A 16,259-nucleotide genomic window follows, 5' to 3' on the forward strand; every position below is an offset into this window, starting at 1 on the left:
AGCCGGGAGCTGCTGCTCCTTGGGATGTGCTGAGGGCTTCCTCCAGGCTTCCCAGCACGCAGACATGAAGCTGCTGGAGTCTCTGTGCAGAAAGGGTAGAAGTTTCTGAAAGAGATGGGTTTTTTCCTGGTACTTTCCTTCTCCAAATTAGAAATTACTCTTTCCATGTTCTTAACAAGACAAGATGCTCCTGAATGGATCCTGCTGGGCTTGCCCGCATCTGCTGCTTGTGCCCCTGCACACCTGTGTATCTGTGTTGCAGGGTGCATGCTTGAGCTTCTTCCCCAGCCAGGTAGACGTCCCTTAGAGTGAGAAGTGAAAAAAAAAAAATAGAGGGGGGATGCTAAAGGCAGAGGAGTGCAATGTTATGGCTTGATTTGACAGGACCTCCTGCTGCCACAGCTGCCAGTGCCAGCCCTGGAATAGATTAATCTGTATTCCAACACGCCACAGCTCAAGTCAAGATCGATCTAATTAGTGTGTTTTAAACACTGCTTGCATTCTGCAGTCTTCGTGCCTGTCTGAAGGGGAAGGGCTCCTGGGAGTCCGAGGTGCTCCCGGTCCAAGCCTTGGACTGCTCCGGTGCAGTGGGGGGAGCATGTGCAGCGGGACCTGCCCGGACACAAGGATGTGGCTGGCATGGAGCGCTGCACTGCGGCCTTGGCATCTCAGAGTGGGTACCTGCAGTGAGCCAGCTGGTGTGGCAGTGACCAGGGCTCTCTGCTGGGAAAGAACCCTCTGTCTTCCTGTATCGATGAACTTGTCAGGCTTTGCTACATTTATATGAAGGAGAGTTGTTCCTGATGCATCCTAACTGCCAGCTGGGAATGGCTGTTCCTTTATGGAACCTTTGGTGCTGAGTAGGTTCCTCTTGGTGTCCACTGCTCCTACCCCAAGGTTTGCCCTGATTCCTGCTGGTGTCCGTGCATGTGGGTGTTGGTGTTTATTGGGCCAGGAGTCTCATTACAGATAACTGTGATTCTTGAGGGTGGCATGGACAACACTCATGCTTTTTTTTCCAGAAAGCTGATCAAGAAAAAGCTTTAAATAGTCCATAAAAGTTCCTGTACAATATTCTTTGAACATTTTGGCCAGGCAACCAGGTCTTCCTGGGTTTTCTGGAGCGATATGTTGAAAGAATAACCTTGTTCTTAAAAAAATCTGTGTCAGCTCCTTTAGCCTGCTCAGTAGATTTAAAGATTTTATTGATGAAATGGATAAATGTCTGCATATGAACAGCAAAGCAGAAATGATGGTGAGAGACATTGCCTGGCAAAGAAGTAGTGGAAAAAGCAATGGGAATGGATCATGGGTGAGAATGTTGCTGCTGAAATACTGTGTCAACACTCCTAAACGCTTCCAAAAAAAGGAGGTTTGGGAAAAAATAGCGTGAAATACAGAATGTCAGCTTCTTCCTCTGACAGCGGAGCATCTGTTGGGATGAATTAAAATAAGAAGTCTTCATTTTTGGTTTGGTTTTTTTTTTTTTTCCACCATAAGGAAATGGAATCTTGCGAGGATTCCAGGTCCTCTTCCAGTATTTTTAAATGCAGACACTTAATTAGGTGTTGCTTTTTGTGCAATGACTGTTCCTGTGCAGCAAGAGCGTGCCCTGACATACCCGGAGCCATCCTTCACCCCGTGTTATCCTGTCGGAATGACAGAGCAGCCACGCAGTGCTGGCCACCCGATAAACCTGTTATCTCCCTGCTGCTCCTGCCAGCCGCTCTCCCAGGCTCTTTGGCACATGAAAAATTGACACCACCTCGGGCAGAAATCTGTTTCCAGGGAGGCTACATTTATAAGCGGCTAATGAAAGGGGTGGGCACAGGGAGCACGCAGCCTCTTCTGCCGGCTGCCCTGCGAGTGTGCAGATAATCCCTGCTTGGGAAGGGCCGGCACCGCTTGGCTGAGCCACCCGTGCAGCATCGCCTTCCGCAGCAGCGTCTGCCAGTGGTGGGTGCAGACACATGTTGGTGTCACACGTCGGTGTCGCCGCCTGCTCTTTGTGCACGGGTGTGATCCATCATGGCCTGTCCTGGCTCCAGGCGAGGCAGTGCCATGGAAAGGCTTGCTAAAAGGGGTTGATGGCAATAAGAGGATGATCCCTTTCCTCTGCACATTGCATTTTCCTCTCTGGAAATAACAGATCTTGACACCTCATTCCCTCTCCCCACCGCTGCGGGCGAGGAAATGGCTTTGGCCATTACCGTTCCTGTGTCTCAATCAGCAAGATTAAAGTGAGGGCATCATGAAGTTACAGTGTTGGATACGTTGGGAGATCTGAAGCGTAAGGTCTGTGCTCAGTGCAAACCTGCAGGCAGGCAGTGATACGAAATGATTTGGCAAGGGAGAGAAACTCGTGTCTCTCTCATTTGCTTTGCACCTTTATGCTTGGTTTTATTTCCCCATATTAAAGCCATCCCACTCTGTGATGCTACAACCTCGATCCTGGGGCTGGCACACACTTTGTAAAGGATTTGCATCCATGTATCTCCTGTGCCTGTGCAGGAGTGGCACCAGGGTGCAGAGGAGAGCCTTGTATGGCTGCTTCCTTTTCACACGCAGAGGAAGGCGGATGCCTTTCCTGGGTCCTTCCCCCGCCTTGCACTCACTCACAGGGTGAGTGGCTGGACATTTCCACCAGTGTTGTCTCATGTGTGCTTGCAGTGTTGACGTTTTACCTGGCTCCAAAGTTTGTGCTGTGCAGTCTGACCCCCAGCGCACCTGAGGAGACTGTAGAACGCAGCTGTGTGATTGCTTCTGATTTGTTGGGGCACATTCATATTCAATCCACAGGATTTTCTGTAAATAAAAGTGGTTTGTTTGAGGATTTCTTCTTCTTGCTGGTGCTAGTGAAGTCCCTGCTGGAGCTGTATGTTGGCACAGTTCGTCCTTTCTCGAGCTCTCCTGTTTCGGTGACCGTTCCCTGTTTGGTGAACCAAGGGTCCGTTGAGCTGGGTGCTGCCTTCGGCCAGGGCTGCATTCGCCCCGTGGGAGGAGGCAGTGCACTCAGCCTTCAGTGGTGATGGAGAGTGCCAGGGAGAGTGCGTGTGGCTTGGCAAGTGGGCAGCCTAGAGCGGGATGGGGAGCAGAAGTCGTGCTTTATGTAAGGTGCTTTTTTCAGGTCACCAAGGCAAAGCAGGATCTGTGCAGCGGGAACAGCGCAGCAGAGACAGAGGAGCCCTTGCTGGCCAGGCTGGGCGAGGAGCTGTCAGTGCTTGCTGCTCTTGCTGCTGCTCACCAGTGGTGGGGGGCCAAGGTTCCGCTTATCAATGGCCACACGCGGGAGTGCTACTGGTAAATTTAATGGCATGTTACAGAGAAAATAAGCTCCTGTTCTTGTTCTCAGCGTGCAATTTTCATTTTGTGTCTCCAGAACATGTCTGTTCCATCCTGGCCTCCCTTCTGCGAAACCTGAGAGGGCAGCAAAGGACACGGTTACTGAATAAATTCACAGAGAACGACAGCGAGAAGGTGAGTGCTGAGCGCAAGGCTGCAGCTGGAGCTGCCAGGCTGGGAGTGTGCTGGGGAAGTGCAGGGAGCCTGCGTACGCTTGCCAAGTCACTGAAAAGCTGCTGTTGTACCTGCCTGTAGCACCTTGTACCCTCATAGGCCAGTGCTCTCTCATTTGTGGTGTTATCTACAAACTAGAGAACGCGAAATGCCTCTAGCGCTTGGCCTCTCTCATCAGCTGTGCTCTTGTTTTCTGGAGCTCTTGCACATGGTAGCAGCGATCCTAGGTCCTGGGCAGTGTCTCTGCTGAACCCAGTCAGATAACACGTGTGGTGTTGCCTGGTGTTGGCTCTGTGAGACCAGGGGTAGTGTGGAAAGGTGCCAGCGAAGCTCCTTTGCAGAGAGCTCAGGAACTGCTATAATGCACACTTAACATTCCCCGTTCCTTTCCTAGAACATGTCACTTCAGTGCTGTTTACTCTGGGAAATACTTTCCAAAATATTTACATGGTGGTGGATAGCTCAAACAGCTGTGAAACTGAGACAGCGGCTCCTGCAAGCCTGTCATTCCAAAGGGATTTGTGAATTCTGCCCCTGAGGAAATATTGGTTCTTTGGTGTTCTTCGTTAGTGTGTCTGAAGGGTGTTTTTCATAACCTGTTCTACTGACTGCAGAGAATTTCCCACTACTGGACAGGCTTTCAGCCACCTAACGCAGTTCAGAGGTGAGCAGGAGAGCCCTCCCATGGCCGGTAGGTGTGGCGCAAACTTGGCTGCATCCAGCCCAGGCAGAAAGGTCTGTGGAAGAAACCAGGAGAACTGGAACCCCAGCACAGGAGAGCGAGCGAGCTAGGGACACAAGTCTGTTTGCAGTGTTTTAGCCAGAACTGCTGAGACAATGGGATTGCGTTGAGATGCCTGCAGACCCCAGGTGCTTGGCCAATCAGTGTCCTTCCATAAAGTGTTCCTTCCCGTGAGTGGCGGGATTGCCCACTACTTTGGGAAGGCTGCAGCTGGGAGGAAAACTACATAGCATGAAGGATTAAAGATGATTGCATTGTTCTTTTGTCTTGCTGAGGTCTCTCTCTGCTCTTGCAGGTTGATAGGCTGATGGAACTCTATTTTAAGTACCTGGATGCCATGCAGGCAGCTGATAAGAAGATTGATGGAGAGAAACATGTATGTATTGCTAGAGTTTTGCCACTCATGCCTGTGACACCTCTGCTGTGGCACATCCTCTGCACGGAACTTGTGGCTCAGCCAGGCTGCTCCTCTGAGCCGTGCTCTCATACCTGTGCTCTTACCCCTTAGTTCTCGTTGCTCTGCTCTCCAGCTTCCAGTTAACCCCAGATAAGATGGGCTGAGAACTTCTGTACCGCAAATGGTTCTGGCCTTTTCTTGGAGTGAGTTTTACTAGGAGGGCCTATTTCTGTGCTTCAATTCGCCTTCACTTTTCCTTGGCTGAAATCTTGCTTGGTTTGGCAGATGGAGAGTAAGTGAAATGCAGAGAGACAATTACATGATAATGTGCGAGGCCTTCTACCCTGGGCTTTAGAGTTCTGATCAACTGTGGGAAAGCGTCTATTTTGATTAGTTCGATGTGGCTGCAGCCAAAGGCTGGCGTGCTCCCTGCACACCAGCAGCGAATCGTTTTGAATGACATGAGCCTTGGTACCACGCAGTACTTTGTTGGAACTGAAGCTGGAACAGGCCTTGTGAAAGAGAACGAGCTGTCGGAGTCAGGAAGCAGCTTGCAGAGCTGTTAGTAAGCTTGGCCAGCTTCCCACAAGATTATCTGTATCAGCACTGAAGAGGGTGTGAGATTGATTAGCAGTGACGAGGAGTAATGACTGCAGCCGCTGTCCCGACACGCGGGCAAGCTCTGTGTGCCACGGGCTGCAGCCCCCCACCAGGCTCCAACAAACAGCTGTCTGCCCACGGCCAGGGCCGCTTCCCTGGGCCCTGGCAAACATTCCGAGGGCATCGGAGCTCAGCAGCGCTGCTGCGGCTCAAAAAGGCACAGGGTGAGTGATGAATGGCGTTGCTTTTGCTGCCAGCTTTTGGGCTCCAGATGGACAGATGCAGCTTCGCAAATGAACGGTGGCCTACGGGAAAACAGTCTTTCCCCTCTCCTGCTCTCCCTCGGCACTCCATTCCTCCTCCTCAGAACAGAGCAAGGGATTATTTATTCTTTACATTTCAGTGTTGTTGTGTGGGTTTTGGAACTCCAAACCCAGGATGGATCTTTCTGGATTCACTGTGTTGGCAGCTGCAGTACCGAGCCCTTAAATGCAGTGTGTAGAGCTGTGCATGTGCCCTTCACCCACAGAAATCCCGGAGCAGCCTGCGAGCGTTAGCATCCGTAGCAAGCAGCCAGCACAGAGCAGGGCTGAGGGGAATTTGAGTGTGAAGAAGCTTGTGTAGAAGCTCTTTAATTAATAATATTTACCTGTCATGTCTGCTGAAGCACCGGAAAAGAGAAACCAAAGATCCTCAGGTTTTCCTCCTGTATCCAGACAGCCGCTGCGCTCTTGCCTTGCTGCCAGGCTCTGTAGGCTGGAGTGGCTGGGATAAATCATCTCAATTCTGTGCTCCTATTTAAGTTAATAATAGGATTTGGTGGAAACATCTCATGTGTGCAATCTATTGGGCACAACGTATGGAATAGGATGTTGAGGTTCATTCCTAGCTTGGAACACTCTTGGAATTACAGTTTGCTTTATTTTGTTGCATTCTTAGTGGTCAATGGGACACAGTGTCCTGGCATCTGAAGTGGCTCAGGCATTTTCTGCATGCAGAAGTAGCAACAACCGTCATTCTGTCCGTCAAATCCCGGCATTGTCTGGCTGTGACAGGATTTATAGAGCACTTTAACGTTTCTGGTTGTGGCACATGAATCATTGAAGTGGATGCTGTGAACGCTTGGTCCTCTGAAACTATGCTGCGTTACTTGGGGGCTTTTGACCTTCCTCTTGCAGCAGAGGACATAGAACCCCAACAATCTGGTGTACAGGTCCTCACCTTTCTTGCCCTGGAGAAATGATACCTGATGAGATTTTGCAGGTTCAGCCTGTGCAGCCAAGAGCGAGATCTGAGTCTGATGGACAGAGTATCCTGGTGTAAGTCTCGCATTACAAGAAGCTAAACCTGATTATTGAAGGAATGACTGTGTGTGTGCTACCTGACGTGTTATCTTTAGTCATGCAGCTCTGCAGAAGAAGCTCCTGCTCTTGCAGTTCCCGGCCTCTTTTTTTTTTTTCAGCTTGCTTTATTTTAGTGATCCACTTTCTAGCCCAGCTCTTCAGCCTGGGGCAGCGAAGGTGTGGGAGCAGCTGAGGGTGGAAGGGAGGGAGGGAGGAATTTCTGAAGCAGCTGGTTCTGAGGAGCAATTGTAAGGAACCTGCACCCTTGATCTGTGCCATGAAACGGGATGAGGTCCCCTGCATCCCTTCTCAGTGTTACCTGCCTGTTTTTTTCTGTGGAATCTATCCAGAAGTGATCAGGGTGACAGCTTAGTGATTACCCTCATTGCCCTGTGAAACCCAGAAACAAAGTCTGTGGGAAAATTTGTCTCCCTGTCTTAGCCCTTTTCTCAGGATTTTTAGTTAATGAAACCTAGCAAATATCTCACCCCTCCTCTCAAATTCTTCAATTCTTTTGTAGGAAATGGTGCAAAAGTCTTATGGCTTTTAACTCCTTCTGAAATGAGGTCTGATTACAGGCAGCAGCATTAGCCTTAACTATCTCTAAAGATGCAAAAGACACGAGATGGTTTAATATTTTTATACTTCCAGAGAAAATTATGCTCAGCAGGTTTATTCGATAAAATATTCTCACCAGACACTTTGCGCTATAATGACTTACAAATTACATGCTAATTGTGCTACAGTTAAGTCATTTCACCCTTGAAAGGGAGCGGTGGAGCTCCTAGTGTGAGAGCCAGCTTCGCAGGCTGGGGTAACGGAAGCAGGAACCTGTATCAGCCCAGGTTCAGACATACCGGGGTGCTGAGGGCGGGCACAGCACCTGGCAGGGCTCTGTTACTGTAAGCGGAAAGAGAAAAACCGTACAGGTGTGTTTCAGAGCAGCACTTAATTCCCACTGTCTGTAGGGCGAGCTTTTCCAACAGCCAGGCAGCTGAGGAAAGAAAGTGTCGAGCATTCTTGCTGAGACTGGTGGGTCTTTTAGGTCACTGCTCTAATGCGGTTCTCTTTTCCTGCTGCTGGAGGTGAGCTCCCACTTTGCAGTAGCTGCTGCTCAGTGTCTCCTGGCGATGCACACTTTTTGCAGTCACAAGGAGCTTTTCAGCTCTTGCAGGCTGGTGGCTGAATTTGCAGAAATTCAAGCATGTTTCTGCTTGTAAGGCACAAATGAAGGAATTCTTTCTCATGGCAGGGTGCTCTGACGCGTTCCTGTGTGGTTCTGAGAGCTGCTTGGTCACCTTGGTGTGTCCGGGATGTCTCCCTGCTCTCCTGGCTGCAGCAGAGTGCGGGACCTGACGAGGGCTCCGACTGACCCGCTCTGTGTTGCCGAGAGGGCTGTGGTCAGTCTCTGATGGGACTGTGCGCTCTGCAGCCTTCTCTCAGGGAACAGCCTCCCGGGGAAATCGCAGTCACAGCCTTGAGCGAGAAGCCCGTGGTCCTGGATGGGCCTTGTTCTGACTTCACCTGAGGCTTCCACTGGCTCCTCTCCTTTGTGAGTGTCAGCCCCTGGTCCCTGCCCGCCCTGTTTGACCAAGGGCTTGGCCACGACCTTGAGTTTGGCTGCCTGTGGTCCGAGAGCTTTTGCACCACTGCCCCTCCCCAGTAACACAAGATAGAGCAGTAAGGGGCGAGAAGCTGTGCTTGGTGCAGGAGACAAGGTGTGATGGTTGCTCTTGTGCACGGCCATTCGGAGCCTTCCTGTCTCCGATGACCCGGACTGGCCTCGCTATCCCAGCCAGTGAGGAAGGAAACCCCATCTCCTGGCAGGGTTCTTTGTTCTCGATCAGTGCCCATCCCTTCTGCTCTGCCCAGCCTTGCTGCGTGCTGGGGCAGGGGAATGGTAGCGGAGGAAGGAGGAGGATGCAGGGAATCTTTTGGGCCCTATTCCAGTGACTGCGTGGAGCAGACGGGATCTTCTGTGTGGCGCTGGCAGATCCATGGTGTCTTTAGATTTTGAGCCACTGCTTGACACCTCAAGGCCTGTCAGTCCTGCCTCATTAGCGTGAGAGAAGCTCATTTTAGCTTCACAGAAGCCCATCTTATTGCTGTCTTCTCCCATCAGCAAGGGGCATCTCAGTGCGTATTGTTAGCAGATTAGAAATGGCATCTGAGTGCTCATTTGGAGGTTAGCGACTTGACAGCTTTGAAAGAGAGACAGAGTGGGAAGGTGGCCGTTGGTACTGTACTGGAGGCGGATTAGCATTGAAAGGGTGCTGTGGCTTTAAAGAAAAAAGAAGACTGGGGAAAGGCACCTTAAAACTGTACTTGTCTTCTAATTCCTATCTGCTTAATTTACTGGCACAAAATAATCTCGCTTCTCTGTCAAGAGGGGCTGTTACAGCTGCTGCCTTCTCCGTGTAATCAAGACAGCAGCTGCCTGGATTCGGCTCCGGTGATCGCCGTGCTTGGCTTGGAATACAGAATAGACACAGTCTGGGTTTCCTGCTCTGGAGACTCCAAATCCTGGCCTGTTGGTGTTTTTCTGTTCAGGAACTGAGCACTGCTGAGAAGAGCAGGCAGCAGCCCGTGTGCAGTGAGGAGGGCGGACAGTCACTTTGAGACCTTGTCTCTTGGGATTGGGGTTTTGGGATATTTCAGTCGATATTCCAATCTCTTGCTGGCCAATATTGCTTCCCTCTAGAGAGCAGATTTGAAGAGGATCATGCAGTTTGGCATGGGGGAAGGGTGAGGAAAGCCACTCCTCACACACGGTCGCATTTTCCTTCTCACTGGCAGGGGCTTGCAGGGAAGTTCTGCCTGGTTGCACCCATGCCCAGGGTTTGAGATCCTGGGGTAAATTACAGCTGTGCAACTGCCGGAGTCGGCAGGGGCTGAGGCTGAAGCGCCTCGGAGCGTGGCCAAAGCAGTTGACTTCATGGCACTGGTAACTAGGCATTGGCTTTTAAACTTCACTTGTTTTTTCCCTGGCAAGCTGGATTGCTTGAAGGAAAGGGAAAGTATTTCATTGCCTGTCCTTTCCTCTTGCTTTCGGGAGGCGGTGGTGAGCAGCCGTACCGCTTCATCCCCTTTCTGTATGGCAAGCGCTTATTGCACTCTCCAGGGAAGAAGCGTTCATTTCCTCTCTTGTGCCTAAAGGACAATTAGATGTGAGGACTTGGCTTGACAAAACAGGAGAATTTAGCAGCCTGGACCAGCTTTGGTGCTGGTGACCTTGTGTGTTTGCCTGGAGCGTGTGCGCTCCGAGAAAGCTGCTCTGGAGCGTTCCAGGCCCAGTGCTCTGGCGGCGATGCCTCTAATGAGGAAATATTGCTCCGCTGGTGTGCGCCCACCTGCCAGTGGCTGTGCAATAAATCACATGAGCCGCGGCGAGCTGGCGGGCTCTGACAGGCTGCTTCCTTCGTTTAAGGACAAAACCACAAACCAACCCCCAAAACGCTAAAGGTCACACGTGACACTGGGTGTTTTGGCCTGCCAGGCTCCATGAAAATGGGGGGCAGTGTCTACTGGGGAGCGCGGCTCGGAGCTTAGAGCTGCACTGCTGGCGCCAGGGTTTGTGACGTGCTGTGGCTGAATGAGGTGAATGGAGCAGCCTCTTCCCTTTGCCTTCGGCCTCCGTTTGGGCAGGCCTTGCTGGTGACACATGGCATGTGCCAAGAAGGATTGGGCTGTGGGCATCCTGGCAGAGCCAGTGCTTGCTCTCCTGCTGACAGATCCCAGCTTGGGGCTGGCCCTTTCGGTGTTCCCAGACAGCGGAGTGGGAAGAGCAGGGTTGGACACAGTGCAGATGGGCTTGTGTAGAGTTCTCGGACCAGTTTTGTCATTCATCAGTCAATAATGAAGGTGGAAGCCTGGCGAGGCTGAGTCTGCCAGAGACGTGTTCAGCACAGGACCCTTAGATGAGTGGTAACTGTGCAGGGGGTTGTTCTGACAAAGAACTTATCAATAATGGACACACTGGTGTGTTCTGTATCCGCAGGCTCTAATTGCTCAATTGCAAAATGCAATTTGTGTATTTAAATTACAATTCTAATGTGCAGATGGACACACTTCACAACCAGCAAAGGCTGAGCCTCGTGCAGCACCGAGTGCAATGGTTTGTGAATCAAAATGAATTATTAAAAGTACTTCTCTGGTGAGAAATAAATGGGAGTTAATGTCTTGGGGAACAAAGCGTTTCTTAAGAAACCACAAATCAGCAGCATTTTGCCCTGCTAATGGAGAGCAGACACCACACCTTCTCTTTGTGCTGCTTTACAGGACATGGTGCGGCGGGGAGAGATAATCGACGATTACATGGAATATGAATTCTATTTCCGCCGCCTGGATGCCGGTCTCTTTGTTCTGCAGCTCATCTGTTACATCATGGCAGAGATCTGCAATGCCAACGTTCCCCAGGTAAAGCTGCCTGCAGGGCTGGCAGATCGTCTCTGTTCCCGTCCGTGGTACAAACAAGGCTAAATCCATGCAAACACTGCCTCGCTGAAGAACTGTATCTTGAATTCCTTTTTTTGAGGGAAACTTCCTGCTTATTGCACCTGTGTCCCTACAGCTTCATCAGGGGATAGCAGTCAGAAGGGCATAAGTGGGTACAAAGCTCATCATTGTCCCTGAATTCATAGCCTGCCATGAGGGAGATCACAGTTTGAAAGGGAAGAGCCCTGTTTATGCTGCTGCTGAATGAGTGGTAGAAGGGGACCTTCTCTCGGTTCTCACAAGGGCAAAGACTCAGCAGATGACCTTTCTCAATCTGTGCAAAATACCGCATCTTCACTGGTGTGACCACTCTGGGATTTGGGAATAGGTTCTGTGGTTACCTGTGCCGCAGGCCATCCCAAATGCCGAGCGGGCGCTCTGGGACTGCAGAGCAGCGAGGCCGTATTGTGATGCTCAGGTTTTCTGCTTTTCCCTCAAAGCAGGAAACACTGGAGCTATGCATGATTTTGTGTTGAAGATTGCTTTCTTCTCTTCCCTGTCCCCCACCAGATTCGTCAGAGAGTTCATCAGATCCTGAACATGAGAGGCAGCTCCATTAAAATTGTTCGACACATCCTGAAGGGTGAGTTGAGACATTTCTCCTCGTGTCATTCTCCTTGACTTCATGAGTGGCTTCAGGCAGCGGCTGAGGAGAGTTTGGAGATCTGGGCAGGGCTGGAGTTGCCCTGACAGGAGATGTGCTTTACCCTGGCGTTAGGGCACTTGCTGTTGCTTGCTGTCATGCAATAGCACTTCACTTGATGCCATTAGCGAGAGACTGGCCTGAACTCACTACTGACAGCGATGCCAGAGTAAATATTTAAGGGAAGTGTACACGCATGCTAGAGGGAAGAGCAGAGGTGTCTCGTCTTTCATTAACATGGCCCTGCACTTCACCATCTGTACCGTGTTAGTATCGGTACTGTATTTGTCTTGTTCTTAGTGTCAGATTAATATGGATTATAGCATTAAACTATCCTCTGTAGCTTTCACGCGAGGCTGTTGTGATCCGCCATCCTGGTTTTAAAGTGCTGCTTGTTAGCTTTAATGCTTACGCTGGATCGGTGCCGCGATGGTCGGAGCAGTGGCTCTTGCCCGCGTCCTGCTGTCCTTCAGCAGCAGCAGCAGCCAGCAGAACAGTGTGAGGAGGGAGAGGACCTGGACTCTCCCCCAGCCCACTCTGAGCTGTGAGGCTGAGCAGCAGCACTGGGAATTCAGCAGGCGCTCATGTGGGATGTGTGGGCTCCGAGGGGCTGTGGGGTATAGGGGAAGGGTGAGGAGTCTCTCTCTTTTCTGGAGAGAGAGGAGGGTTGGCAGCACCTTCAGAGGTGCCCCGGGCTGTAGGGTTTGGTGTCTCTGCTTTCTTTGTGAGTAACAGTGATGTGTTCCCGGCCTTTTCTCTCTGCCCACCCCCAGCACTGGCAGGTGCAGGCAGCTTTTTTCTTGCAGATCCTGTCATTTTTTTCCCTTCTCATAAGAAGGAGGGGGATCAGAAGCATGGCTGAAATTCAGAGTGGTTTCCTGACAGTGTGAGATTACCAGCAGCTCTAGGCAATCTCTCTGGCCTTTGTCCTTTGCCAGCACGTGAAAGCCCATGCCTGCTGACGAGCAGAGGGGTGCGAGCAGGATGTCTGTGCTGCTTTTAATTGTGTTACTTGACAATTCCTGCCTCCAGACTGTCCATTTCCAGCTTAGGGCAAGGCTCACATCCACGTGCAGGTCTCCATGCTTGACCTGGACCACAGGTGCCAAGGGATTTTTCCGCCCACCCTGCCGTGTTCACACACCTTATGACTGTGTCTCTGGTTTGATTTACATGAGCTGCACCAAAGGGCAGCGGCATCGACATTTCATCTGGTTCCTCCTTTCACAGACAGCGACGTGCATTGTGAGACTTTGTTAGTGGTTTGATCGTGTCTCGCAAGCTGGGGGTCATGCAGCAGGTTTGGAATGCTCAGCAGAGACACCTTCCCTGCCGGAAGAGTCTACATCTGGCATGTTCATAACACAGGTGATGGGTACAGTGTTTGAGGCACTTTCTCCAGCTCTTGTGCCTGTCAGCTTTAGAGACTTGTGCCACCACGGCCGTCAGTGACCCTGAGCCTTTGTGAGGCACTGGGTAGTGGGAGCAGCACGGAGCTCACTGCTGGCTCTGCTGCTGGAATCCTGGTTCTCCTGTGGTCACACACCTGTGTCCAAACATGCTGTCGGTGCGAATTCCGCACCTTTTGGTAGGAGCGGCATCACAGAGGAGCACCTGCCTCTCTGGAGGCGCCGGGGCCTTGGACACCGTGTGCAGTGCAAGCGGTTTGGCTGTGGGCCCTGGCAGTGCCGCTGGGGCAGGTGCCACACGGGGCTTCCGTGGCGTAGCTGAGGTCTGAGCTGTAGGGGACTCCATCCTGAGTGACACAAAGGGGGGAGCCGTGCCTGATGCATTTCCGGGCTGATTCCCGACCTGCTCTCAGGACAGACGAGGGCTGGTTTATTTTTACTTTTAGCTCAGTGTTTTGCTCTTATTCAGTTTTTATTTTCTATTTTTTGCATACTAATTAGGTGCTTGGATTTTAGTTGGATTTTTATGGCCTACATATTCTCCATGTTTCTCTGGCAACCTGACAGCTGATGGATCCCTTGGGGTTGCTCCGTATTGCTTGTGATGCAAGTGAGCGAGTGAGGCTGTTTCCTTATGGTTGGGCTTTCAGGGGAGGAGTAGGCAGGGAGGAGCAGAGGCTTATTAGGTGCAGTCCTGCAGGGTGACCGGTCCTCCCACAGATCCCTTTCCTAAAAATCAAGCATTCCTGGCCACGAGACAGGCAGTTTATCCTACCAGGCTGAAGACAACGACTGACCCTTTGGGCTCTGTCTGGGATGTTCTGGGAATTTAGGCTGCTATTTGTGACAGCCCCTGGTGTCTATGTCTTGGGGCCATTCTGGGTCTCCGTCTGTCATCCAGAGTGGCGTGAGGCAGAGACCTCTCTTAATAGCAATGCTAAGCCCTGGAATGGGAAAGCGCACTGTTCCTTGATTGGGAGAGACCTGCTGCTGGTAGCTCTGCCCTCAGGAGCAGCTGTCGGAGCCCACAGACGTCAGGGTGCAGCGCTCCCTCCCTGCAATATGGGCAGGCGGCGCCTGGCTCAGCGCAGTGGGGAGTGGGAAGGCGGGATGCCAATGGAATGTTACAAACCAAACCTGTTATTATGGGTAATCTAAAAGAGAAGGTATGTTATGAGGACGCTGCTAAACTTGGCCTGTGGTCCCTCAGTGCATGCAGGCTTTGCAGCTTCCAATATCCATTACAAGCTCCAATATTTCCCCATTGATTTTTACTGTTCTGTAACCATTGTATTTTGTCTAATGAAGCAGAAACCAATCCTAGGTCCTTTCTCTGTATGTGGCTGCAGCAGTGTGTGAGCTCTGTTTAACTGCTGGCAGGGGGAGTTTGCGTTTTGTTTTTTTTTTTTTTTTTTTTTACTCTCTCACCAAAGGGATGGAATTGTAAATAAAAAAAGTAAATACACAGAACCACGGAGGGGGATGGGTTTTTAGGCCTGGTTCTTGGGTTTTATCTGATCTCTTCAGATCAGCAGCTGTTGAGAGCCCAGTGCACAGCCTGCCCTGGGAGGCACTGGGGTTTGCTTACTGAGACAAAGTGCTCAGAAGGAGAAACACTGAGCTCTGGGACAGGATTGGAGGAATTTCTGGCTGGCTGTTGTCTGAGTGATCTCACTGGGACAAGAGAAGGGCTGTGTTGTTAGTGGCACTCAGCAGTATCCCTGCTCGATTTGAACGCTCAAGTACTCGGGCTAAAGCCTGAGCTGGCCCCAACCCGCTGCGGGTGGCATGGACGCTGTGGGCACAGAGCTCTGCCTGCAGCCGGAGCTGCCCCAGCACTGCATCAGGCTCGGAGACCACATCATTCCCTCCGGGGTATCCAGAGCCGGCAACGGTACCGGCAGGCAGAGAGCGTTGCCCCTGGGCTGCAATGAACAGAGGAATTGCAGTTGCTGCATCTGTTCTGGAGACACTGAACTCTGACAAAGCGTGGCGAGAGCTCGCTGGGGACAGAGCCTGCTGCTCCGCTGGCTCCCTGCGGGCACGGCTGCTGGCAAAGCTCTGGTATAGGCGAAGAGGCCAGGAGAGCCTGAGCTAAATGTGTGAGCTCGGCCCTGCTGTGGTGGGTGATCTCCCACTCAGGAGATCACCAGGAGCGGGTGGCAGGGTTTGGTCCTCAGGTGCTGTGGTGCAGCTCTGTGCTCACTGTGTAAACTAAGGTGGAGCTGCCGCCGGGGCAGCCCTGGCACAATTAACGGCTGCACACGTACAGTGAATCCCTTCGCTCACTGCCGTGTTCGGTCAGTGTGAGGGAGTTTCCTCTCCATCTCCCTTCCTCAGGACAGGGAGGAGGCCAGGTTCACTCACAGGAAGCCTCAACGTTGCTGCCTGCTCTTGTTAGAGGTACTGTAGGGGTTTATCAATATTAAAAGGATTCCTCCCAGAGGCCCTGGCAAAGAATCTGCTGCTTGTTCGTGGAGAGAGAGTGCGCGCAGGAGGGAGGACTCCCCCATCAGCCAACTTCTCCCTGTCCTCACTCTTTTCAGTGCTCTTATAATAAAGGCTTTGATGGAGCTCAGAGCACGCAGCAGTGCCGAACGTATAAATATTAAAGCAAACTTTCTACAGCAACTTTCCATTCAGATGCTGAATACAAGCTGTTCTGTTTGTTTAGGAGGAAGGGAAAGAATGCGAGAAGGCGGAGGCTGGGAAACACTGTCTAACCAGGCAGCCTGCTCCTGATTTACTAAGATTTGTTCAGCTCCCTGCTTTTGCAGCTCAGATCCTGCCTTTCGTTTTTTCTTTTTAAGCAGCCTTTGAATATGCAGGTGCTGGTGGCAAGAAAGAGGGGGCTGGTACGGGGAGAGAGCTGCCAGCTCTAAATGAGCATCAGGAGGGAGAGCTGCTTGGGAAATGCTTGGTTCCATGGGGCTTGTGCGTGGTTGGGCAAGACCTTGATCAGGTCTGGTATCCTCTGCCTGAAGACAAGGAGTTTCTTTTGTAGTTAAATCTGAACTGGTGTAGTTTCTTCTGTATGGGAGTATGTAGAGTGGGGAATTGGTCTCCTTTCGACAGAAGTCCTTATCCAGGGTGGTGGATGGGTTAACCTCAGGGT

The 16,259-nt window shown here is 51.4% G+C and overlaps 1 protein-coding gene across 1 annotated transcript in view; it reads left to right on the top strand.

Moving 5' to 3' along the window:
* CTNNBL1 (catenin beta like 1) overlaps window positions 1–16,259 on the top strand; it is a 47,441-nt gene that overhangs the window by 30,413 nt on the left and 769 nt on the right. The window contains exons 12-15 of the mRNA XM_054081254.1: window positions 3,380–3,477; window positions 4,554–4,634; window positions 10,877–11,014; window positions 11,603–11,675. Of these exons, the coding sequence (XP_053937229.1) occupies window positions 3,380–3,477; window positions 4,554–4,634; window positions 10,877–11,014; window positions 11,603–11,675 (390 nt within the window). The remainder of the gene's footprint in view (window positions 1–3,379; window positions 3,478–4,553; window positions 4,635–10,876; window positions 11,015–11,602; window positions 11,676–16,259) is intronic.

Source organism: Cuculus canorus, chromosome 16, assembly GCF_017976375.1.
Source record: "Cuculus canorus isolate bCucCan1 chromosome 16, bCucCan1.pri, whole genome shotgun sequence".
In the NCBI taxonomy this organism is placed as follows: domain Eukaryota; kingdom Metazoa; phylum Chordata; class Aves; order Cuculiformes; family Cuculidae; genus Cuculus; species Cuculus canorus.